The 27,426-nt window shown below is 41.8% G+C and overlaps 1 protein-coding gene across 3 annotated transcripts in view; it reads left to right on the plus strand.

Annotated features, from left to right (window-relative positions):
* LOC125007863 (protocadherin-1-like) overlaps positions 1 to 27,426 on the plus strand; it is a 202,588-nt gene that overhangs the window by 79,760 nt on the left and 95,402 nt on the right. For all 3 annotated transcript variants that reach the window (XM_047584737.1, XM_047584739.1, XM_047584738.1), the window contains exon 4: positions 26,685 to 26,904. In XM_047584737.1, the coding sequence (XP_047440693.1) occupies positions 26,685 to 26,904 (220 nt within the window). The remainder of the gene's footprint in view (positions 1 to 26,684; positions 26,905 to 27,426) is intronic.

The following is a 27,426-nucleotide window of genomic DNA, read 5'->3' on the forward strand; positions in this document are numbered from 1 at the left end:
CTGTAATTGGACTTTAACTGTGTTCATATTAAATTCTAACATCTCGAGGGACAGTACATCAACATATTGTGTGCTAATAGTGTCACTAGAGTGCAGTCACCACATAAAGCCACGCCCATACTACCTCATGGACCTATCAGATCTGTGCAGAAGCATGATCAGTTCCCAACAGAGAGACCCCAGACCAACTTTTAGAAATTTTGAGCATCTTCTACCATATTTTATTTCTCTTCTTCATGTTGTGTGTCATTGTTAACTTGTTGGTCACCTGCACTGACCCTCCTGAAGACTGCTACACAAACTGGTGGGTTACGGCCGTAGCTGCTGTGGACTGTGGGGAGTCATCAGAGCTGGTTGTTTGCTCTAAGCCGGATTTATCTCTGGAACTAGATTGTCTTTTGTCCTCTGAATGCCGGACTGCCCCTTTAACAGAGCGGTCTCACCACACTCCCACACAGTCCCACAGAAACAACAAAAACACACACACACACACACTCAGATGGAAGATAATTGAATAATAAGTCAGAAGGCGTCGTGCCTCTTTCTCAATCGGTTTAATTTATTTTCCTGTTTATCACAAACTGTTTCTCCACTCTGGCTGACACGGCTCGTTATTCACCCCCGACGCTAATCAGCAAATACGCTGCGACGTACGAAACAATGACGATAATACACAACACACCATATCTTTAACATCACAAGCGGCCGCGAGCGCTTTTTATCCCTTTTTAACCTCGGATGCTTTGTTTGGGTCTCCACGGCAACGGCATCGGCGTCCTCTTCCTCCCCTCCGTGTCCGTCGCCTGGTTGGCACGGTTACAGCTGGCACCCACCGGCCGCTCACCTTTTACCTCAGAGCGAACACAAACCAGAGGTGACGCGGCCGAGGATGTCAACCTTCTGCATGTTAAAGGAAGATCTCCATCGTTTCTATCGATCGTAACCTTGTGCTCGGCAGGTAACGGCCGAGGTTATCGAATTCGCTGTGGTCGTAGATTATCTCCGTGGTCGAACAATAACCGTTGGCTGCAAAGTTTAAAAAGGTGTTTAGGCTACGCTGCAGGATTTCAGAGCGTTCTCTTCTGTCTCTGCTGAGGAAAAGCTGCTCTGACGTTGTAGTTACAACCTCTGGAGAACAGGAAGGAACGTTTTTTCTTATAAAAACACATTTATAAAACAGGTTAGTCGTGATATGGAACAAACCATCCAGAGATTCTCAGTAAACAGAAGATAATTACTTAGTCTTAGCAACCTGTCACAAAATGTATAAAACAAAGCAGGAAAATGTGCAAAATACACCAGCACGAACCCTTTAGCTTCAGCCGTTTCAAATATCATGAACACATCCAACGGAAACTTAAACTCACATTAGAAAATGATTTCCTCCTCATAGAGGTGAATACTTTGGACATTTTCCCTGGAAAACGTGAATGAATCATCATGAAGAGTTTCACGCTGTTTTCTTAATCTTTTCAGCTGCGTTTATTGTTTGTCTCCATTAATCTGGTGACCTTAGCGGGGTGGTTTTAAATCCTATAATTGACCACAAATTTACTGCCAGCTCAGTTTCTACTTCATACTTGTCTTTCTCTTTTAACTCCGCGTACTCAAATATCTTTTAACCAGTCTCACTAATCCATGTTTGTCTTTGCTCTTGATCCCTTTCTGCTTTAAACTTTAATCATTTCTTTCTTCTTTTTTTTTTATTTGGGGCATTTAAAACCATTTCATGAACACGTCCTACACTCTGTTCATTTATTTTTTCCTGACATCCAGGAATTTATAGAAGTTGCATTAGTGAAGCTGGGTCCACGTATAAAGGGATTCGCTCATCGTCCGTGGGTTTGACGCGGACAGTCGGTCTCTAGAGGACGTCCCAGGCTCTGGTTCTGTAGGTAATGGTCTTGAATAGTCTCCCAGTCGGCCATCACCACGGTGGATCTGGTGGTAGGAACCAAAGTGGTGGAGGTTGTTTCCTTCACATACAGGTTTGGTTACGCTCTGTTTGAGTCAATCAGCTGTATCAGTTGCTCCCATTGGTTCTCAGGACTTGTTTCATGTTTATTTCTCTTCATCTCTGCATGTTGCTTAAATTTATAAAGTTTCTGTTGCCGCCACGTTGCCGTTAGTCTTCTGTCTATCAGGTTCAGGTTAGTTTGTCAATGTGAGGATATTTTCACGTGTCTTCTGTTTTTCTTTTGGTTTGTTAGTGTCATTTTATGCTAATGTTTGGGCTGGAGAGTGTATACACTGTTTAACTAGAGGCAGTTTAAACCTCTGGAGTCCAGACATCGGCCAGTTTATCGTGTCCGTTTAGTGAATCCACTAATCACACAGTTGCGATACCACGTTAATACCAACTCTTGCTGAGAAGTCTCTAAATCTGGTTTGATGCACATTAAGTCTAGTATTAGTACATGCGGGACAAGCACAATGCACAGCAGGACTCTGGAGCCAGAGTTCAGTTTAATTTGAACTAAATATATTTCAGTTTAGACCCCAACTGTCATTAAACTCAATTACCATGCGTATAATCTGGTGCGGTCACGATTTCCCTGGAGAAAACTTCAATTCACAGCCATGAGTTCAGCCACAAAGTCAAGATAATGAGAAACCAAGGAATAATTGTTTAGGTTAAATATGAAGAATAATATCGGTGTGAGCTGGTAAACCCATGTTTATTTTAGACCCGTGATGTGGAGCTACTTAAGCATTTCTTCCCAGTTCTTACTGCAGAACTTTTTATCTTTTTATTTGCAGACGTGTCAATATTTGTGTGCCGGTTCTAGTATCTGATCCTGTCTTCTAGTCACATCTGTCCTCTGGTTCTCGTCTCCAACGTTCCCATTATAGGATTTTCCTGGGCCCAGTCCTTTCAAACCTCTGCCAGCGCCTTCTGGATTACATTCCCTCTTCTTTAATTATAACTCCCTGTTTTCTGGTTGTGGTGTTTGCAGCGAATTAACAAGCAGAAAACCAGCTCCTCCTCTCTGATGTTATGGAACATTTTCTGCGATTCACAGCAGCAGCAGCAGCAGCAGCAGCTTTCATTTTCCTTCTTTGTCTCAAGAAAACACTCCTAAATTATCTGCTGACAAAAACCCAGCTTCCTGTTTGGGAGCGGTAAACATGTTCCTGCCTCAGACCACGAATTAATGAACGAGGTGGAGCTGTCCTGCACGCTGCACCTCCGACTTTAATTAAACCCACAGAAGAGCTGAGAATTGGCTCAAAAGCAAGAGATATGAGGGTTTTCACCCTGCAGCGGACACAGCGACTGAAAACATCTCTATATTTCACACAGGCGCCACTTTATTATGCAGCTCCTTTAATTTACTACTAATTTCAGAATCTTTTTATGGTGTGTAACTCTTAATTCTTTGGACATTTTCTGAAAAGCGCTGGTGATTCTGAAAGAATGTGCAGCTTTTAACATCACGCTCGTTATATTTGAGTTGAGGAAACAGATGAATTTTGAAAAAGTCTCAGTATTTGATGTTTCTTCTTTAATGGACGGAGCTCCACAACCGAACTAAATCATTATTTGTAGCTCAACAATCGGCCTTTTCTGCTGCTGGAGCTTTGACAAATGAAAGCACATTTCAGGAGCCAGTGTCCCTTCACTTCCATCATGCTAATATTATAAATTACACTGGAGCTAATACTTTTGCTGTTGGCTGTCAATAAATTAAAGGAGAAAAGACTTTGAACGTGCACCAGTCAAACCGCTTGGTTAAACAGCTTTTCTGTCTTCGAGGATCGAAGACGTAGAAGAACGTAGACGCTGAAGTTTCAAATTATGCCTTTTAAAGTTGTTGTATAAATACAAATACGCAGGTTTTTTTTTTTTTACTCCATAAAACGGTAGAATTCAAATCTCAGAGCGTTTGTAGTCATTCGTTGTAGTGGCTTCATTACAGAACTTTGATTAGATTAGACTTTTAAACTGAATCAACATGTGGCAGTAATTTCTACAAAGTAATATTTTACAGAAACAGTAAGATGTCACTGAAAACTATTGTTGGTTAATGCAGCGTTTCTGTTTGTCACGTTTTACTTGTTAATGCTTCTGTATTTTTTTCCTCAAATTTCTATATTTTCTCTTAATTTGCTCCATTTCTTTTGTAGTTTTTTTATTTTTATTGAAAATGTGCATATATATATATATATATAAAGGTGGATGGAAGTACCGCGTGTCTATATATTAGGTTGTTCTGATGAAATGCAGCACCTCCTGTATATATGCCAATAAGAGGTTGGTCCGGGTGGTTTCTGTACAGGAAGATCAGATATTTTTATCCATATTTGTCTGTCGTGTGCCCTTCTGTTGCACTGTAGTTAATTGAAATTTCTAAATTTCCACGAACAGATGAGCTAAAAAAAAAAAAAACGAGGGACTTTGAAACAAAACCTCATGTTCGTCTTAAAATATTTTAACACGTTAAATTTCTTGGTAATTAGTGAATCTTTTTCCGTGGAAACAGACGTTACCATAGTGTCGCTATAATCACAGAATAGTTTTTCCCATGCAGCCGCAGAAAGGAAGCGCTGTAATAATGGAGGCTGGTTATTTTCCCTGAATGCTGAACCACTGGCAGCTTCAGAAAATGAGAGTTCAGACGTGCAGATGAGACTCTACATGCCACCGCAAGTTTAAAAGCTGCTAAACAAAGACAGACATGAATGCACATGAGATAAAATGAAATAAAACACAATAATCATAAAAACCTGCACCTGGCACCAGGGTTATCTTCCTCTGTTACAGTTTCAGACAAAGAAGTGAACGTTACATTCATGGTTGCAGGAAGAGTTGGAGATGACAAAGAGAGAAAATGAGGTAAAATTACCAGAAATCATTTTACATTGACACTTATTATTGTTTGATTCTCTGTTGGTTTGTGAGTTATTTTATCCCAATAAAGACACACACGCTGACTCGTTTTTCTGTCTGAAAAGACTTTGCACTGACTTAACACATCCCCCTTCAACCCTGACCTTCATGTTGTGGCAAATAAACTTAAAGTTGGGCCTTTGCTTTAACCCGTCCTCATTCACTGCAGCTCAGAATTCATTGCGTGATTCTTAGGAAACTAAAGTCCGATGCAGATGATTCAGTGTTTTTAACTAGTGTCTGTAGGGAACAGGAATGAGCTACAGCTGCACCAACGCTACTCACTGGCAAACAGAAATATAGCAAAACTATATTTTTAACCTCCTGAGACCCTGCGTCCTCATACGGGGACGTTAAGTTTTAGGTTTTATTGCAGCTTATTCTGCTTCATTTAAGTCCATTGTTTAAATTATTATTGTTTAAATCCAACAGTTTTATATTTGGTCACACTTTGGAGACTTCTTTATAATATAAATAATGAGATAATCCCAGTGTCCACACGTGAGGACGTTGTTTTTAATCAAAATCTACTATTTCCTGTTCAAAGATGATGTTTTTATACGTCCTAGGTCCTGTTAATCCCAAATACCTTGGAGAAATTAAAAATGCAGATCAAATAAAAGCTCAGGTCTCAGGAGGTTAAAAAAGAAAAAAGCAGTATTTACACCGGATCGGTTTTATTTGAAGGTTTTCAGCTTTTGTTTTCGTGTGAATGGGTCTGAATGTTCTGCAGCGACATCTTGACTTTACATTAGAAAACATCAGTCTGAACTGTCATTTATGACGCAGCCTTTATCATTCTTAAGTGAAAAGAGATGAAAACACACCTGTAAATCACAAGTTTCTGGAGCTAGAAAAAGTATTTAATTAAATCAAGAAGTCACTCAGAGATTACTGAGATTTTTTTTTTTTAATGGACTTCCCCGTCCGCTGCTCGTGAGCTGAACCATTCCCACTAACAATGAGTGGGAACAGGAAGCAGCAGCTTTGTGTTCCAGTGGTTCATGACCTCATATCTAACACCTGCTCGTCCTATCAGAGGTCAGCTGACTGGGCCGGGGGGCGGAGATGCTTCCAGGGGTCAGAGGTCACCGCTGTGTTTCTGGGGGGGGTCAACGTGCCCTCGGGTGAGAAATGCTCGTAGTTGTCATCAGTTGTGTAGAAAAAGCTGGAGAAACGTACTAATCTGTGCCCTCCATGTAGTTCTTCCACAGCCTCCATTTGGTAATTAGTACCTTTTAAATTACCTTCTCAAATTAATCTTCTGCGCCCTTGTGTTACTAAATCCACGCGTCCTTGTCCCCTGCACACGGCCGGATTTAGATCTCGCACTCTGATATATTTATATACTCCAGGTTATAGCCCTAAAAGGAACGGTTTACTCTCTAAAAGGCAGAATATTTGTTCTCGTTTCGGGGTTATTTTTTGGTTTTTTAATTCACCAGATTAAATCAAACATCGCAGGTTGGCAAAGTTAATAGCTCGACGCGGAAAAGGGAAACTGAGAGGATTATTTGCTTAAAATGTGCTTTTATTGCACCTACTGTGCCGTGTTTTTGATACTTTTGTAGATTTATCCGATAATGCGTCGCTGTTTGATTTTAATTGAGTCTTAAATTCTTATGACAGTCATGGTAAATGCTCTTGTATTTATATTATTAGTAATATATTTTTACCTACTGATACTCAAAGTGTTTTATAGTCACAGTGATTCATCTTCCTGTTCGTTCACACACACTCTGGGATCTAACCACTAACCATCTGGTTTTAGATTTGAAGTGTTTCGCTTCAGTTTAAACATATTTGAGAAAAAATGTAAACATTTTTCTGGTGCATGAAGGAGGAAAATAAATTGTCAGGAAGGTCAAGAGTCTGTTTTTTCTGTATCTGAACCAACGCGAGGAAGAAACACGCTGTGAAATAATATGTAAAGTAAAAGAAAATCATGCACACGTACATGTAAGAAGAAGAAATAATAATAGAGGAGTATAACGGGAAATCGCTCTGAAATGATCCTTTAAATACAAATAAACGTCCTCATTACTAGCGCCGCTAACAGATCCATTAACGTCCTGTTGGTTTGGAGGATGTGAGGAGATGATAACTATTCTTTAATGAGTCTCCATTTAACTGAATTTCCATTAAAGAGAAGATTAGAGTCATTTTGGATTTCAGTGAATTCTCTGGGGTTTCTTAAAGTAGATTATTTATTAAAAAAAAACTCTTCAATCTGTGAAGTGGACTGCTGCTGTGTTTTTATTGGTTCATATTTATTCTTTTTGTGTTTTTTACGTTGTGTCGTTTGATTCAGTGCGACCTCCTTGCTGGACTTCCTGAGGCGACTGACTCTCTGCTCCTTCATTGTGATGCAGGAGGATTCGCCGCTGTCCTCCTGCCATCTTCCTCCCTGTGCCACTGATTAGACTTGGCGTTAGCCTTAGCATTAGCCTGTCCAGTCGTTCCCTATGGGCCTGTTGTCTCTTTTGGCTAGCTGCAGCGGCAGCAGTCTTGGCAGGGCTAGCAGCTAATCCAGACTGGATGCTAATGAACTCTGGCCAGCGTCCACCTCGTTCCTGTAGAGACGTCTGTTTCTGTGAAGCCCAACGGCTAACCGGCTAACAGGCCGCCTGGAGCTCCACTGGCCAGAACCAGCAGAGAGACAAACCACCTGGAGCATGCTAACTGGCCCTCTGCTAGCTGTTTGCTAATAATAGCTGAACATTACTGGAGTATGGAAGACGAGAGGGAGCTGAAAACTGTTTCCCTTTATGCTGAACACCAACCAAAACTGACACTGGCTTCTTGTTTTCTTTCTTTTTTTTTGCATAAATCTTATTTGCACAGTTTTTCACATGTATAAAAATCCTTCTTTGTGACTCTTTCATCATTTCACGAGCCAAACGCTACAGAATCTGTTGAGAATTCATTTTTTACGCCTTCTTTAAAGCTGCATTCGTCAAGATTTTTTTTATTATTTTTTTTTTAAATAAAAATAGATCAAATAGCCGAGCGTGCAGAGAAAGAGGTCACATGTAGCGACAAAACCACAGAGAATCGTCACTGAAGTCCAACGCTCCATCTTTCCACTTTAAACATAGACTCATCAGGAGCTCGCGCATGTAACTCCGGCGGGACGGACGTTCATCTGCATCTGCAAACAAACTCACCACGAAGCAGCCATATAGAAGTATTTTTCACGTCTTTGGTTTAGAAGCTGCTTTTAGCCTCTTGATATCATTTGAAGACGATAATTTCTTCATGAAAATTCTGGTCCTGTTTCGCTGCCAGAGGATGATACTTTACTTAAAGTTGGAGGGGAGCTGGAGCTCAGTGAAGGCGTCGTGGATTTGTCATGGACTTTATTAATCCTCGGTGTGGAGCTGGTGCACTCACTCATGCATACTAAGAAAAATAAGAGACACATACTGTGTTAAAACCTTCCTGCTCCTGCAGAACTAAGACGCTAACTCCGCTAACTCCGACTGAAATGAGTCAGGAGACGGTTACTAAAAGGCTTTGAGAAAAAAAAATCTGCCTGCACATATTTATTCAGAGGATGACATTTTGATTCCTGTTTGATCTGCATCAGTTCAGAATCATGACCCCCCCCCCCTCCACCGACCCCGAGCCTCAGACATGACTTATTCACCATCAGTAACAGCCCACGACAGACATGTAATGAACAATGCACCAAATAAGACAGAAGAAAAAGCACAAATACACACATGGAAGCATTTAACAGCTCAAAGAACAAACTTCTAAAAACATTAAAATGTCATTTTGTGTCAGAAGCTGAACATGTTCTTTTAACGAGACACAGCCCTCGTTCAGATGTCGCATTAATATCCATCCTGGGTGATCAGATCACAGCCTTAAAGAACACATGCCTGCTGGTTTTATTTATCTGTATTACAACATTTTATTCTGTGACTGCTTCAACAACAGGGTGACGACATTAAGCTGCATATCCAAATTTTTTAGGCTTCGAATTATAACCAGAGCAAGTGTGAATGCTTTCAGAGACTTTGCAGCTTGTTCCATTAGAGACCTGAGACTGCAGAGACTCGTCTTAACGCCAGGTAGAACACGGTGCATTTCAAGATGGACACTTAGAAGTTAATGCAAAATCTGAATGGGGCCACAGTTTCATTCACCTTGGCCCTGTTTGAAATTAAAGGCCCCTCCAGAAACATCTACATTTAGATTTAGTTTGGAAACTACTTCACATTCCTGTTCACGATGCCGTTCTTAACAAGCAGCACGAGTTCTTTGTATTCTGGGACGTATGTTTACTGCATGATCACACTTTGCTTTTATTGATATGAACTATTTCCCTCACTTTACCTTCAGGTGTTCGTTAATGTTAACAGAATATTGCTCAAAGCAAAAGAAAAGAAGGGTCAGTTTTAAGGTCGAGGAGATTTGCAAAAGTCACAACTTCAATGCAAAAATTAAAAAAACAATAACAAACCACAGTTTGTATTTTTCACTTTAAGTGAAAAATATAACGTGTATATGTGACGCTGCTGTTAAAGCCAGAGGAGGTTACTACGAAGAAAGAAAAACTCAAATACCTGATAATTATAGTACAGATGTTCCTCTTTACATAATAATCATGTTTATTATGTTGCAAAGTAAAACTAATGACACTACGATCTTTTATGTACAAATTGAATGTTGCTTCCAAACTTTTTGCCTGTAGTTGTGCATCAGGTTTTCACTCTGTTGTCACTGTACGAGTGTACGAAGTTCTTTTCTTTTGGACTGATGTTGACTTCCTCTAGTCTTTGAGTAACATTTTTTGAACTACGACTACATCAGAGTCACTCAGCAAATGCCTTATAACACATCCATTAATTAAAAAAAAAGTAAATGACATCTGGTTTAGTCGTTGCTCCTTCTCTGCTGAACCGCTTGCGTCAGGTTTTCCTTCCTGTTTCTGTTAATTTCTTTGTCTTTATTTAGACGTTCTTTATTCTCATAGCAATAGCTCCTCTCTCAGAAAACATGTGCTTGATGTGCTGCTGCAGCGGTCGGTCGCCGTTTTCCTTCCCTCTATTGTTTCCAGACAATCGACCCCAACCTGAACGCTCCTCATCCCCCCCCCTTCTGTCCGAGACTATTTTTACCGCTGGCGTATGTAGAAACACATGTGTGTTGGGGCTCTCGCCTCCCGAGGCGTTCATGTGTACCTGTGCACATGTGGACTCAGTAACAGATCCCTCCACAATAGACGGCCGTCCTGAAAGCTGCTGTGATTTATGACCCCTCCCTCTGTTTGCTGATAGGGAGAGAGGGGGGGGGGAATGAAGGAACAAGTGAAGGAGAAACTCGAGATCCACATTCATGGGAAACACACGGAGATCAGTCAGTGTTGTTCCTCCGAGGAGGCTGCTTTCAGCCCCAGGAGGTGAAATAAGAGCACATACACGCTGCAGTTAATCCTCGTATTCCCAATAATCCCAAACCTGTTAATAAAGCCGCCGGGGGGCTTTAATTCACACATGTAAACACATGTCACACCGCTGTGGTTCACATGTGGTTTATTACACTTGACTCCAGTTCACAGAAATCTACAATAAAGACCAAAATATTTGACACAATTAAAAGGAAGCGGTTAGATTCTGCAGCGTGTCCTTGTCGTCCTCTACTCTCTTCACTGGTCGTCTGACATTTGCACTTGACTCTCGCAGTAAAACACAATAAATACGGCTCCCGCTCCTCCAGGTTCAACCTCTTACATTTGTGGCCATACAGTGATTTTTAAAAAGTCTAAAGTGGGTTTTCAAATTATTAAAGAGCTCAGAGGACGTCCTTCCAACTTAATCTTTCCCGTGTTATAGTTATTTATTTATTTCGCTTTATCTTTTACAGAATCTGGAACATATTTAAATGAATTATTATTTATTTATGTATTTATTGAATTAAATTCCCGTTCTGTGTCCTCCAGTCACATTTAACATGAATCTGCACTGAATAATTAACATGTCACATATTTCCACCGTTCGTCTCCATGTGAGTCCACAACCCACAACAAGAAACATAAATAAAAATGAACGTATGTGTTATGAACAGTAATTTGATCCTTTAGCTGGTGCCTGCATTTAATTATTATTTATTAGCTTGATAAAGAAGCCAAAGAAACCTAAAGCATCAGCTGTTTGTGAAGATGGAGAAGTGGTTTTGAGGCTCAGTGTAGCGTCTCTGGCCGCCTCCATCTCGTCTTTGCCTGACTCCACCGAGCTCCCAGCTAATTTATAAACGGTCAAAGAAGCGGTCGGTGAAAATTAAGCCTGTACCAGGTTGTAAAGATGTTTATTTCTCCTCTAAAGTTGGATGTTGTAAGTTTTTGAGAGCTGACTTGCTTTTAGAGCCTCTGGTGGAAATTTGAGGAAGTCCAGAATTACAAAGTGCCACTTATTAAAGTATAAATATAGACTATATAGTGGATTAATATGTACGTTTCCATTTAGTTTAGGGTAGTTAAACATCCACAGTCAGAAAAGTGTCCACATAGCTAATTGCTGTGTCCAAAAAATAAAGCTGACACAATTGGACTTTATCCAAGTTCTTTATTTCTAAATGACTGGAGTCTGCTTCAAATTAAATTATGCTGTGAATCAAAGTTTTAGGGTTTGAATTATGTGCGTTCAGTGACTCAGCGACTGAAACCAAAGATTTAAACCGATTTATTTTTTTTGGTTAAGCTGAAGGCAGGTGGTTCTTTTTGTTTTTGGTCTTCGCCCTCCTCCCCCCTCCCCTGCACGTTGATGGGAAATACAGGAGGTCGAAAACAAGCTTGAAGTTCACTTACTAATTCCAGCGACACGCCGTTACTTTGACAGGTTTGGAAGCGGCGCTGACGTGGGTGAATCCTCTGTAGACGTTTTCCTTTGAGGATATGAGAAAGGTTCAGGCTATAAAGTGCTCTCCATCTTTGTCCGGTCATCTCTGCGACTTCCTCAGATGGAATACCAAATTTCAGCCTTTGATATTTATTAGGAGTCTGATGTTAACTTTACTGGATACATCATGACTTGTTGGGTTTAGACTCTCTGTCTCTCCCCTGGTAATAAACGAGTGGATCTCGATCTCTCAAATGTGGAGGCTCGGTGCTGCCTCTCCCCGTCCAGTCTGAAGCTAAACTATAGTTAAAGGTTAAACTGCAGCGAGTGCTGTGTCCCTGCGCCGCTCTGTCATTGTCAGCGGAGGAAGTTTAGAAGGTTCAACACATCAACAGAGTCTTCTGTTCAAAGCTCTGTGAATGAAACTCACAAGAGATGGATGAAAACCTCCTGTCATCCCGTTTGATGTGTGTGATGGGCAGAGTGAGGACGAAGGGGGGATATATAGAACCCCCCCCCTCTGGACCTCAGTGTGGGAAAACCAGGCGCCTCAGATAGACTCCATCTGTGAGAGAAGAATGTCTCGTATTTGGGAGGGAGAGTCTAAGTTGAAGAGACGGTGGCAGTTTAACTCTCGGCCACACACTCATTAAAACATGTATATTTTTTGAATCTCTAAACCAGTGGAATGTCTCCTTCCTACGTTTAAATAGAGGCTGACGATACGTGATATTTATACGTTTTAGATCAGACGGTTATTTTCTGAACGTTGAACCCCAGAAAAATCGTCTCCATTAGTTTTTTTTTTTTTTTTTTAAATTAACCAAAGTCAAGCTTGACGTGTGAAAATCTCATTATTAATTATTGAAGCAACAACAGACCACAGAGCTTCAACCACACCAGTCCCGTTCATATGTCAGTTTACGTGGAGAACTTCGACGCAGTGTTGACGCTCAGCCCCAGCGTTCTCTAGCTAATATGATGACCCGATCATTAGAAGGGTCAGCAAAGAAAATCAGCCAACTTTACATCTCAAACGTTAACAACAGTTGAGCACTTTTAGCGATTTTAGCCCGTAGCTTAGAAGTGGATGTTAAACCAGCGTCCTTGGACGTGGGTCGGCAGCTACAGTGACTTTAGTCTCGACTGATTGTTGAGCTGTTGTTGCATTTTAGACAAGAACTTGACAAGGACTCGATGGACAAAATGCTAATGGCGATGCTAATGGATAGCAGCTCAGTGCCGCTTTCCGACCATTTGTTTTTGAACATTCAGACCTATAAAAACTAAACCAGGTAGATTTTCATTAGTTCATTAGTTTCAAGTGTGTGTTAACAACCTTTAGCAGATCGATAATACGTTTGCAGAAGTCCTTTTGAGTCGCCGTCAGTGACAGTAGTTTATTCTACGCTAGTTTGCATCAACACTGACCTTTGTCGTCATTTTATCGTATTTTATTTTACATACAAAGCCACACAAATGTGATCATTTGAAACAGGTAAACAACTAAAAACAGTAAAAGAAATTAGTTTGGGTTGGTTGAGTTGAACAGAAGAGCTGTACTGTGACACGTTTAGCTTTGAAAGTAGAAATTAAAGCAACGTACATGTGAATTAGACAGTAACAGACATAAATGTCAACAGACTGTATCAGACATGTTTAACTAAAGATGTGTCGCTACCTAGAGGTCAGATCAACTGGACGCCAGGTTGATGGACCCATGTTCTGTTGTTACTTTCTAAAATCAAACCCCTCTTCTGCTTGAGTTAAATCAGCGCAGCTTACAGAGCGTCTTTAGAAAATAACGGGGAAAGTTTTAGCTGCAAATTCTTAGAAAATAGAACCGAAAACGGATCACGTTGTTCTTGGCTTTGACTTTTAAGAAGGAAGTAGAAGAAACTGTGCCAGAAGCTCATTACATTTTTAAATGTTCACATTATGGAAAGTCCTTGGTTATGTTAAGATGCGGCAGTTTAAAGTGGCTGAAAGACATTCATCCAAAGTCCTCTTTGAGTCTTGTGTTTGACACTTTGCCTCGCCTCCTTCAATATCCAGAAATGACATTATGTAAGGCGGTTTATCTCCTCCTCTGCTGCAGAGACTCACAGATCTCTTTGACCATTATTTATGAGTGAAAACTTTAAATCTGGCCGACTTCGCTCTCTTGTTGAATTTAACCAGAAGCTGTGGTTTAAGATCTTCCACCAAAATTAGGAGAAAAAAAAAGATTTGCAGAATCGAAACTTCAGACAAAAATCTGGAAATCATCTTTAGTGTCTCTGTGCTTTTTTTTTTTTTTTTTTGCTTTAAAAAAAAAAACTCTTTGTAGAAGCTGGACGAAAGCCGAGCAAATCAAAACCAAATCTCCTCACTCACATCTCTCACTCTCCGTGTTTTTTTTTTCATCACTCCACCTTTCTCTCATTCTTTCATCTTCCTTCTCTCCGTCCTGGAGCCAATTATAACCTGCAGCAGCATTCCTGGGGAGGAGGAGGAGGAGGAGGAGGAAGGGAGGTGTCTTTTAGGGATTAACATACCAGAGCTGTCAGCTGGAAACCACTTCATCCCACTTTTTCGTCTCTTTTCCTCAGCCTCACTCGGATCTGAAGTTTTCCCTGCTCGTTAGGAAACTCTGGGAAAATACAGTAAATCCCAATTCGTGCAAGATGGAGACGCAGACACTGGCACAAACCTGCCAGCAAACAGCAGAAAGCACATGCTAATGCACATATATACATATATATACGATGCACAATATGCTAAATGTGCAAACTACAGATGTCACACTTCTTACCCTAATCTAAAATACATGTACAAGCCTGTAACAAACAAGGAAACATATGGTTATATGTTCATACAGAAGCACACAACAGATTCCACAACATAGAAAAACCTTCTAATTCTTTGAAAAACCCAACTCAAACCACAGGTTTAGAGCAGTCACCTCCTTAAGGAGAAACATTTGAAACACACACGACCAGGCTATGCTGTTAGCTTGTTAATGCTAATGCTAATATGTCTCTAGTGAGACATAGATGTAACGTTTGGTTTCTCTGTGTCATTAGCAGCCACTTTAATCCAAAGGGAAATCTCAGCTTCATTCCTCATTTTATTAAAGTGTCAGAAATTACACAACACGTGTGCAGTGGATGCAAACAGTTTAGTGGCGCTGCCATGAGACCACGAACATGTTCTTATGAATAAAATACTTGTGTACGAGTGTTTAGAGCAGCGCGGCACCTCTGGGTGTGTGGATGTTATGATGCCATTCATCTGTTCAGCGTGAGGCCACGGAGACGTTTGACATCTGAACTAATCTCCTCCCGTACATTTCTTCCTCCTTTTTCTTTGTGAAACGCTGCGAAGTTAAAGGATTTCCAGTGAAATGAGAAGACTGTTCAGAAATGTCGCTGCTTGTTGAGTTATTTTTTTTAAAAACAGCTGAGGAGTAAATCATAGCGTGTAGAATGAATCTATATGAAGAAAACCAATCAATGTCAGCCATATGTTTCCTGGAGAAAAATAAATAAAATCATAAACATTCCTGTATGAATGGAACAGATGTTTTTTATACCAGGCTCAAACATCATAGAGTGTAGAAAAAAACAGACGACACGTCTCCATCTCCTCCCATCGGTCAATCTGAGCGGTTGTCAATGGCAACTGTCAACATTCATGATGTCACATCCTGTTTTTGTAGCTTCAAATAACTACAACAAGAAGCCCTGACGCTTTAACATACGTCACCATTATATTAACTACCTAAAATGACAGAAACCATCATTGGGACAAATGTATAGACTCTGTACCCGACATGTTTTAAGCTCGTTACATTCTCTACGAGGAGCCAGGAGAATTGTTCTCGCTCCTCGGGCTACGAGAAGAAGAAAACCGTTGGTTCTAGCTACGTCATTTATACTTGACGAGAAACTCAAGGGCCAAACGCTCAGGGAATCTTCATAGGCCCCTCCCCCTGCAGCATACATCACACTCGCTAAGCATTATGGGAAATGTATGACGCGAGGCACTTTCTCCACCCATTACCTTACATTTGCACTTTTCTCAAATGAGGGCCTTTACTTTTAGCCAAAGCCCCGCCCACTAACACGGAGGGGGCGGGCCTTATGACCTATACTGCAGCCAGCCACCAGGGGGAGCTGTACTTGCTTTGACTTCACTTAAAAGGAGCTGTCATGGTGTTTATTTCTACTGTAAAACATTTTTTAACACTTTATAAAATCCTTTTATCATTTTATTCTTTATATTTTATTGTATTTCATTATTATTTAGTATGTATCATCATTTTTATCTCTGTGCAGTACTTTGCTTCAGCCTAGGTTGTTTTTAAATGTGCTTTAGAAATAAACTTTGACTTGACTTGAATTACATGACGCATAATAAACCAAAATGACCTCTACACCCTCAGATTATTCACATTCCTAGAGGAAATAAAATCAGGTTTAAACCAAACGCTGTGCAAATAAATTGTTTAAAGAAAGAGAAGATATCGCTGAATTGTAATTAACGTAATTTCCCAAAGCTTGTATATAAATGCAGAGAGATCACGAATGACCAAAATGTGCTAAAATGTGACGGTAACTTGGTAAAAGGTTCACAGGTGAATGTGTCTCAGTGGGTAGAGCAGGTTTTCTAAGAACCAGAAGGTTACATTCAGACTTTTTTACATTTTAAACAGACTTTGTCATTTAGATTTGCATCAAAATGAGATTTCAGTGCAGCGGCTCAGAGCACAGCAGGAAAACTGACACAAACTATATATAATACACACAACCTGTCACACATTCAGACTTTCAGTTCAACAGGAAGGTGTGTGTCTAAACTACATGTAAAACTTTAGTATGGATCCTGGTGGACCACATGCTGAAGTGCTGTGGAAACGTGTGTGTGGGTTCATGTGAACAAAATGGGTGCATTTTACCCCCCCCCCCCTCCATAATTTTATTGCGCTTTTGCTTCTATGACTGATTTCCTGGTCTGCATCAGTAAATATGAAACGTCCCTCGTGAGTGACAGTCTGAATACATCAGCAAGTCATAAATGCACGGCAGGCGCGACGGGAAAAATGCACAATGGTCAGTTTTGTTTTTATGTTTTATTTTATTTTTTTATGGGGTGTCTGTCGTAGCTGCAGCGCTGGTGGGGTGGGGGGTGGGGGGTGGTAGTGGGTGAGGGTGAGGGGGAGGGGGTCGGTTTCCTGTTTGTCCGTCACTCGTCAGCGCTGCGTTCACTTTTGTCGGTGAGTGTGAGCGGGAGAGGCAGCGAGGCAGCAAATTGAAAAATACGAGCTGAAGAAGATTTATTCAAGTTCGTTGCTCTGATCTGTGTGTGTGTGTGTGTTTGTGTGTGTGTGTGTGTGTGTGCATGTGATGTGTGTGTGCATGTGTGTGTGTGTGCATGTGTGTTTGCGTATGTGTGTGTGTGCATGTGATGTGTGTGTGCATGTGTGTGTGTGTGTCGCGTCGGAGTTCATTGGATTGCTGCGTCAGTATCTCTGTCACTGCCAGCTTTGAATACAACACACACACACACACAAACACACACACAATGCTGACAGGACTGTCAGCTTTGTGTGTGTGTGTGTGTGTGTGTGTGTGTGTGTGTGTGTGTGTGTGTGTGTACCACTCTAGTGTACCTAAGGACATGACTTGTGTGTGTGTGAAGCTGGAGGTGATGTTCTCCAGAGTTATGGCTCCATGTGCTCTGCCAGTATAACACTAGATTTACTGGCTCAGTGAAAGCGCACACACACACACACACACACACACACACACACACACACACACACACACACACACCTGCAGGGCACAGGAATGCAGGCGTACGCCGAAAAAACTCCGGGAACCAGATGAGAGACTCAGCTGACCTGTTTCATCTGAGCGAGGCAGAGCGATGCCGAGTGACAGAAGCAGCGATACAGCTTGTTTCTGTTCGACAGAGACACGAGGCGTTGGGGGGGACGGGGGACGGGGGGGACGGGGGACGGGGGGACGGGGGGTTTGCACTGCCAGGATTTACCGTAGCAAAAGTTCAAGCGGTAGTGTGACGGCCTGAATGTAGGACAGTATCTTTTTATTGGGGGGAGCATTAGGTCTGAAGAAGACACGTCGTCTGCTGTGGCGCTGCCTCTGGAGGAGGAGGAGGAGGAGGAGGAGGAGGAGGAGGAGGAGGAGGAGGAGGAGGAGGAGGACAGCGTCTCAGGGAACGTCCACTACGTCCCCGTCCCTCTGTGAGGAGCAGCCAGGCTGAAACGTGGCACCTCTACAAAGAATCTCTCTGGACCTAACATTAATTAAGACTTGAAAAAAAGAGAAAACAAGTACAACTTAAAAGGAACAAACAAGATTCAGGACTAAACTTAAGAAACAATGTGAACAAAAAAGACAAAGAATCCAAATCAGAATTTACATTTAGAAAGAACAATTAGATGCAGTATGTTAAGGAAATATAATGAAACATGTTAGTTTGATTATCAAACCCATTGTTTTGTTTGTACGATGGAATTGTATATTCTATATTTTTTACCCTTGGAGTAAAGGGGCAGATTATATAGAAATGTGTATTGTTAACTTGTAAGAAGAAGAAGAAGAAGAAGCTTCTGAAATCAATCAGACTGAAGTCGTCCCTCCTCCTCCGAGCTGGTTACGTTTTACTAAGAGTAAAACGTCTATGCAGAGTAGTGCTGGTATCACAAGTGATTCGATCTAATATGAATTCATGTAGCGATATTTCTCTAAAGCTAAAGCTAATGCTAACGTTAGTTCCAGATATTTGTGAGATCGCCCCAATATTTTCCTTCTAGTTTTTCATCTTTCATGTGTCTCCGCTTTCATGCAGCTCGAGATCCTGATGCTGCTCTCAGAGTTGGAGCTTCTGCAGTGATCTGAATGTCGCTGTGCTATTTTGTGTCAGACTTAAAATGTTGTGAACGGGGGGAAGTTGGTCTGTAAATACATATAAATATAAAGATAAAGACAAAAATGTTGGCGACTGAACTTAAATATAAAGTATCAAATTTAAACTCTAAGTTGTATTTGATGCGTGGAAGTGCAGGTGTGTTAGTGCTGGTCTGATAAAGAATAAAAGGATACAGTGTGCTGTCCCTGCTGTGACGAGCCAAGAACGCAACATTTACTGTGGAAACATTTTAAAGGTTCTTATCAGAACGCCACACACACACACACACGTAAAAACACAGCATAAACATGCAGGTCTCTTTTGCATAGTCTGCCTCTGTCTGTGCTCATTTCCCTTGTGCAGCGTCTTCATTTGGAAAAACTTTCCATGGGAACACAGAGCGGCTGTTTGTGCAGCGCTCCAGCACCTCTGCAGCGCTCTGATCGATGTCCATCATCAGCGATCAGACTCGATCAGGCTGAGCTCTGAGCGTTTTATCTGCCACATGCAGAGGCAGAGGCAGCGTTTAACGAACCCACATAAACTTTATTAGAGAATCATAGACGAACAAAGGAGCGTTAGTGTGGATCAGCTCTGACGTCAGGGCTGAGATGTGTCTTATCAAAGGTGGTGGATATTTGGCTACTGTATCAGCCATAACTTTATGACCTGGACGACTGAGGACTGACATGATGACCACCTGCATAGTACTGTGTGTGTGTGTGTGTGTGTGTGTGTGTGTACTGCTACTGCTACTATTAATCAGTAGAGTTTGGAGAAATACCAACCAATGCTAGATAAAATGCTGAAGTGGTGGAGGCTGAATTTACATAACTGACATTCATGAATATCATGAATAATGACTGAATAACTCCTATAACTCCTATATATCACTGCTGCTCTTAAAAAGCAAAAAAAACAAAACAAAACAAAAGTATTGCATCAAAAATGACACGAGAGTGAGAACGATGTGATAGAACCTGAGATGTGGAAACTGCACTGGAGGAAAAAAAGGATTAAATAACTTTATAAGCTCATTTAAAACTTTCTGTTCGTTTCATGACCACGTGTTCATGTTCATCTCTCATTCATTCATTCATTCATTCATTCATTCATTCATTCATTCTCCAGTCAGATTTAACACAGTTGTGGTGAATTATCTCTTGTTCTGGGCCGAGTGTGTCGCGTTAATAAGTGTGTGTTGTTGGTGTGTTGCTCAGAGAGTGTGTGTGCGTGCATACTTGATAAGGACCGACTTTTATAAGCATGCACAATGCAGCCTCACACACTCTTATCTCCCACAGAGGGAGGTAATGAGGATCTCTCCCCCCCCTCCCTCCCTTTCTCCCTCACACTCCCTCAGTTATCTCCCACTCCACGTCTCGGCTGACAAACAGCCAGCGACTCGTCCTGCGTTCCTCCTCTCGCTGGTTTTTAATCATCTCTGAACAATGTGGCCCAGTGAACGCGCCTCCTCCTCTTCTTTCTCCTCTTCTTTCTCCTCTTTCACCTCCTGCAATAGGACGAGGAGCAGCAGGAGAACGAGGATCCACAGCTCCTGCTCCTCCTTCTTCTGCTTCTTTTTCTTCTTCACGCTCCTCCTCCTCCTCCTCCTAGCTCCTCTATCTTTGTGTCATTTTCTCCTTTCTCCTTCTTCGTCACATTATTTTCCACCACCCTGTCCTTATCTTTCTTCTGCTCGTCTTCTTCTTATCTTCTAATTTCTCCTCATCCATCCTCTGTTCGATCCTTTCTTCCTTCCTCTACCTCTTCCTCCTGGTCTTCTCCTCCCGCTCCTCTTCCTCCTACCTTAAATCTTCCCTCTATCTGATATCTGCCACCACCTTCTCCTCCTCCTTGTCCTTCTCCTCATTCATCAGATATGTATGTAGGCCTCTGCCTCCTTTTTCTTTATCTCCAGGAAAACCGTCCCAGAATAATCCGTCCTTTTGTTTCCACGCCGTCTTACGCCTGAGCTCCATTTTGAGCTTCTCTGCTTTTATTTTCTTGCGTGATGGATCCTGCAGCATATTCATGACCTCGGCGTTGCCTCAGCCCGCGATGATAATGAAGGTCGGTCATTACGGATTCAAGGAAAAGCGGTTCATCATGCGCCTCTTGTTTTACATAAATGTGCATATGTGCATTTCGCCTGCGGATGACTGAATACTGCTCAGTGGAGGAATTATGAGAAACTTCCATCAAAGTGCAGCATTAACAGTTTGCTGTGGAGCAATGGAAGCCGTGATGAGCTATTTTTCCTTGGCCTCCTAATTACCGACCTTCATCACGGTCACAGTGTATTTAACGAACACACTCGTGCCCATCGTGCATGTATCAATGGTCAAACTGCGGGAATATTAACGGCATGAGACGGAGGCCAGTGTGAAAACAGTGATAAATTATTTATAGTGAAACGTTCTCTCGTTGTGCTTGTACCGTGGTTTCATTATTCCTCGTCAATTTATTCCAATATCTGACCAATGTTCTGCCATTTTGCCAAATATTATTCCTCAAAACCTGCATTGACTGAACTGTGTCTGGGTTTAGGTTCCAGTCAAACTGAATGTGCTCATCAGACCAGACACCAGTGACTTTTACTGAAAACCCTGTTTAACACTGACATGGTAAATTATCATCATATCAGTTTGGAAAAGCAGTTTGATGCTACAATCAAAATCAAGCCTTTCCAAACTGATATGATGATAGATTTAGTTGTGTTAATTTTGATGAAAATGGTTTTTAGTCTTTCATAGTTTTAGCCGTTGCATTTGTGTCAACTTTAATTTAAAGGTTAAGTCAAACTGCAGCTGACAATGTTTATTTTATAGATTTTCTATCGTTAGATCAGATTACTGAAGCTTCTGTCTGCAGCAGAAATGTGAATCCATGTAACATCCTGTATCGACACTGATCTCTTAATTCAGTCCAACATATCTGTTTCCAGAGTTGTATATGAGCTGCTGTGCTGCCCTTGATCATTTATAAGGCTGGATAGAGACAGAAGAAGTACAACAGGTAGCAAACACAGGAAGGATTCATTCATCCAGGAACTTCATCTATGGACTAAATGTTAATCCATTAACTAGTAAAGTGCTTGGATCAGACTTCTTTAACTTCATAGTTAGCGTACTGGCCGTGATGGAGGCTGCATCAATATCAGAGTGATGCTCCTTCAAATGTCACATCCTTCCTCCTCATTTGTAAACACAAGACTTGCTAGTTTTGGTAGCTAATGCTAACTGCCTGAGATCAGTTCGTCAGCATCTTGTATTAGGTCATCAATTAAGGCTGTTTGACTAGACCACTGAGTTTTATCTTGTGTGAACCATCGTCATCGTCACCTTGACCATTCAGTTTGATCAGGTAGAATTATTTATAAATCTGCTGTTACGATGGGGCATTTTGAACTAAAGTTCTTTCCTGGAAAAGTGTTTCATACAAGCTCTGGTACACTTCACACCATCTGGTTTAGGAGTGCGTTCACAGTGCTCAAACCATCACAACTTTAATCCCCAACAGCTTTTCCATGGTTGAGTCCTGGAACAAAAGTTCCAACAGATCTTCTAAATTCATTAGCATCAGCGGTCTGCAAGTTCCTCTCTGAGGTCCAAGGTTCAAGAATAGACCCAAAAATAGGGCAGCGAGGAACACGGGTGCACCTGGGCAGGCAGAAGGCGGCCATTTTGTCCTCCACCTGGCGGCAATCTGGAACAGAGGGCATCATGTGCAAGATGGCGGCTGGCGGTGTGGCGGGCGGAGGCTGAGGTGGAGGTTGTTCTGGAAGTTGGTTGGTCTTTAGATCCGTCCCCTCTGATCTGCTCCACTTTCCCATGGTGCTGAGGTTGCATTTCTATTTCCAGCAAACAAACACACACAAGCAGAAAGTACAGAAAGAGCAAAAAAAAAACAAAAAAAAAACTGAGATCTTGCAGAGTGTGTCGCTGGAGGTGACAGACAGGTGGGAGGGGGGGTGGAGGCGATTTAAACTGCTTCATTTGAGTATATCCCTTATTCTCACTCGGAAAATACAACAAAGGAAGCAGGAAACAGCCACACTTTTCTCTGCAGCTTTTCCCAAACATGCCTGTTTGACTGTAGGCGTCGAAATCCCAGCATTTGACTAAGAAGACTTTCTGAACTATTTGTTCTGGGATTTCTGAGACGGACACTGAAGACCACTTCTGTCTCCTTTAAAATGAGCAAACTGTTCTGTTTGCATGTTCTCAGCTCGACACGTCCTCTTCACACCACAGACCAACAAGCAAATGGTGATGTCTGTCCAAGCTTGCAGGCAGCCAGTCTCAGTAAAGATGAAACTTGCCCTAACAAAGTCGAATACTGGTGGTATCTGTCATTCTATATGTAACCTGCATCCATGTGACCATATTTTACCACGTGTAGTTATTATAAAATATAAGAAAAACCTGACAACATTAAGCGTTGCATTAATTTCCTCTCCTCCCTGGTCTGAATATGTTTTGTATCTGTCCCTTTAAATGATATTTACATCTAAAATCACAAGATTTATATTTAACTTTATTGTGTATAATTCAAACATCAACTTTTTATATACTGTGTCATCACTTTTGGGCTGCATCGATTGATTTTTTAAAATCAAGCACTATAAAACTAAACATCTGATGTTTTGTCTGTATGCAGTGACTGTAAACTCACCATAGCATCAGAACACAACATGACACAAGCAGCTGATTGTAACTGTGATTAGTTCTTGGCTCCTCTCAAAGAAAGAGAAATGTCGGCGCTTTGATTAGTCGAGCTGCAACAACACGTATCAGCAGAATATATGGGTGAACTAATGAAGGCGTGACGTTATTTTGCTGATGATACTGTATTTTATTTGCGTCTAACGGATGAGCAGTGATTGTAGTTTAAACAGCCCTATCGCTGAGTGAAGACATTTAAGAGGCCTGTGGATCTTAAAGCACAGGATCAGTGAGTGAGTATCTTTAACTGCACACAGTTTCAAATCCTGATCCATGAAACCTGCATCAGCCCTTAATCCAATGTTGAGGAACCCGAATATGTTGGAGCACAAGAAACCAGAACTGTGTTGCATGACCCTTTTGGAACAACAAGATAAAAAAATAAAAAATGAATTTAGCCCCAAGACATGGAGGTAAAGGTTAGATGAGAGACAAATTAGAAATGTTGACCTATTCAAGGCTGCAGTGGACAGGTTAGAAGTCACCTCACAGTGAAACTAGTCAGGTCAACTGTCACATTCATTCAGCGTTACAGGAGAGCTTGGTTTTTGGTCACATCTGAGCAGATAAGTCTCATTTTAAGGTTCCCATTCACAATTTCTTTTGTACTGATGTCAAACATGGATGCAGTGAAAACGGTGGATTGAAACCCTACCTTTAAATAATCTATCCGGCTTTCTGCCAGTATAAAAATACAAATGGTGACCTCAGTGAACGCCTCTAGTTTTGGGGATTCTGCTGCGAGGCAAAGGCAGGAACTGTGAATACACAGATCTGCAACGAGTCCAGGATTTAAATGTGTTTACCTGGAAGAGGAGCCTGTCGCCTGAAGCACTACGGGATCTGTGCATTTGATGACTTGACAGCACAACGTGTCCACGTGGTTTAAAGGACAGCTCTGACGTGGGTTGAGTTTTCTGCAGCTTCCATCACCCCAGCGTTCGTTCCGCCTTTTATCGCTGAACAAATACAGATATTTTATAGACTGAGGTGAGGCCTTGTAACCAGCTGGTTACTGAAGCACTTTTATCAAAACCGCTCCTGCAAAAAAAGCTGCTTAAAATTTCATTTATTTAGGCAGGAACAGTGAACGTCATTGAACATTCCTTGTGAAGAAAAGAAGGAAAGAAAATGTAAATGCACCAAATTGCACCCAAGGGCTGATTTACATTGGTAGTCCCCCTGCAAGATGTTAGTCAGCATAGTTCTTAAAAAACAGAAAAATACACAAAATATGCACTTACAGTTTAAAACGCATTAAAGAACATAATCTTGTCATCACATTATAAATAAGCTTTACATCTTGTTTGTGGAGGAAAAAAGGTCGAGATAAAGGTTTGAGAAAGAGCTCAGCGCCGCTGTGTTTCTGTGTGATGAACGCCAATCTGCTGGTTTTACTGGTTCGGGACCAGTTGCCATGGTGACGGAGTATCTGCCAAGCCAGGGATGTTGCTCTTTATCAGCCCAGACTGGTCAGGTGTGTGTGTGTGTGTGTGTGATTGAAATGTCTGACCATGCATTGTGTTTGTTGCTTGTTGAATCGGGAGAGTTTAGGTGTGTGTGTTTGGGTGTCGAGTGTCCCTGCGGTACCATAACAACTATAAGAAGGCTGATTGTGTTTTAATTACAAAACCATCAAACGCACGAGTAAGACAGTTTCTATCCGCCCCCTTAAAACGCAATAAACACAGTGGTAAAGTGTGTGTGTGTGTGTGTGTGTGTGTGTGTGTGTGTGTGTGTGTGTGTGTGTGTGTGTGTGTGTGTGTGTGTGTGTGTGTGTGTGTGTGTGCGTTCAGCCTGCTGCCTCGTGATAGACACCGGTCTGTGGAAGAGGAATTCTCTCAACTCTTATTCACATTAACTCTTATTCACATTAAAATATACAGCAGGCCTACACATCGCTACAAAGCAAACCATTTCATTTATATTATGCAGGGCCGTCTATCAGGGGAGAGAGAAGAGTGGAATAGTAATGAATGACCAGGGAACTTCACGGTTGGCACCTTAAACCCACCAGGATGCACCTTGTTTGAAATATTTAATAGAAGTGCATGTGTGTGGAATATATGCAGGACCTTTGCATGCATAAATATTACTCCTTATTAGAGCACAGCGAGGTCTTTCTGCATCCTCGGACTTTAAATATGTTCTTGTGAGATGAAACGTTTAAACTGTACTTTCTAAAAACAAATCCAGATGTATGTGATTGTCAGAACGGACCTGGACGCTGACACAGATGGAAGTTATTCAGCACAAAAGCACTTGCTTCGGATTTTGTCTTTTGTGAAACAAATTGCACGATCGTACAGCAGCCTCTGAGCTGACCTACGGATTCTGATTGTGTGGAATAATGTAGAAATGACTTGATAGCATGTTCTTTAAAAGGTGATTTTGCAAAGATGAGCAGTTTAAAAGAAATTGGGGACATGGTACTAAGCTTTTGTAGGTAGATCGCTGCGTCGCTAGTGATGCCTGTGGAGATACTGTACATCTCATGTAGATACATGATCTCCCGAAGCAATCTTTTCCTTTCAGAGCACCTGAAACCGGCGCAAAGTAGAAGCGACAACTTAGCCTGTGGGTTTGTGAATGAAAAAAACAAACAAAACAACAAAACAAAACATGGGAATAGTTAAAGAGATGCAAAATGAGACGAGATGAAAACTGACTGGTTTGAGCGGCAGCACAGATGATTTCATGAAGACGAACAGTTTAACGAAATTGGGAGCAAAGGTACCAAGCTTTCGTGGGTACGTCGCTCTGTCTTCAGCGATCCCTGTGGACAAACTGTAAACCTCCATCTACATGATCTGCCACAGCATCTTTTCCTTCTGGAGCACCAGAACCCGGCACAAAGTAGAACAGACAGCTGCTAAAACTGCTGATCTGTCGCTAACCGTAGCAATAAACTGAGTGTGCACCGTTATATTTTTACTGACGTGTTGTGCGGCCGCGTTGCGTTGACGGGCTAGCCGACGGGTTTGTGAATGAGAGGACCTTGCGAAGAGTTAAAGTGACGATGCAAAACGAGACGAGATGGAAGCTGACTGGTTTGAGCTGCAGAATCAAAGTGAGAAAACGGAAATGAGTCGTTTTGAGTGCACGGCCATGAAAGTGTCTAAATGAATTCTTTAAGGTTATTTTTATAGTCTGCCTTCCACTTGATGCCTTTAATCATTTAAGCTGCATCAGATCAAACCCAAACTGATCTCTAATAAAACTTAAATTTAACTTGAAGCGTCAGATTGGTCTTGAGTTGTTTGAGGAGCTAAACTGAACCTTCTCCTTTCTCTCCTCCAATCACAGCTGCCCCACCGCCGAGTGACCTTCTCCACGTCCAATCAGGCCCAGGATCTGCAGGACGCGTCCCAGCACAGCTACTACGACAGCGGCCTGGAGGAGTCGGAGACCCCCAGCTCCAAGTCGTCCTCGGGGCCTCGGATCGGGCCCCTGGCTCTGCCGGAGGACCACTACGAGCGGACCACGCCCGACGGCAGCATCGGCGAGATGGAGCACCCGGAGAACGGTAAGACCAGGTGGAGTTTCCCCTCCCTGTTCTCCTCTTTTCACCTCCATCCTTCACACCTGGAGACGAGAAGACGCAGCGAAGCACTCGACACCTGACACAGCGCTGCCTTTCACACACACATTACCACTGTTTTCATTCCACACATTTGCCCTGGGTGTCGAAATGTGGCGTGTCAGCGGGAACGTGGTACGTTTAATCAAATTCCCACAATTCCCCGCGCTGTGTATACCTTCGTTAAAGAGGTGTGTGACCTCACAGCAGCACAACACAATCAATATGCAACATAATCAAGTCCCACAGCTTAACGAATTAACATCCCAATTATGTAAATCATACCGAGTCCAACCTTCCATCAGCTCCACTTAAGGATCCACTGGGGGAGGCTAGCGGGTAATACGCTAACACAAAGCGCTGTACTCTGTCTTCACCAGTTAGCATTTTGTCAGCCTGTCATTGCCTTAGCATGCTGATTTATTTATTTATTTTTTATATATGTCTTTCCCTCTTTATCATTTACAA

The sequence above is a fragment of the Mugil cephalus genome, chromosome 5, assembly GCF_022458985.1.
Source record: "Mugil cephalus isolate CIBA_MC_2020 chromosome 5, CIBA_Mcephalus_1.1, whole genome shotgun sequence".
Taxonomy (NCBI): Eukaryota; Metazoa; Chordata; class Actinopteri; order Mugiliformes; family Mugilidae; genus Mugil; species Mugil cephalus.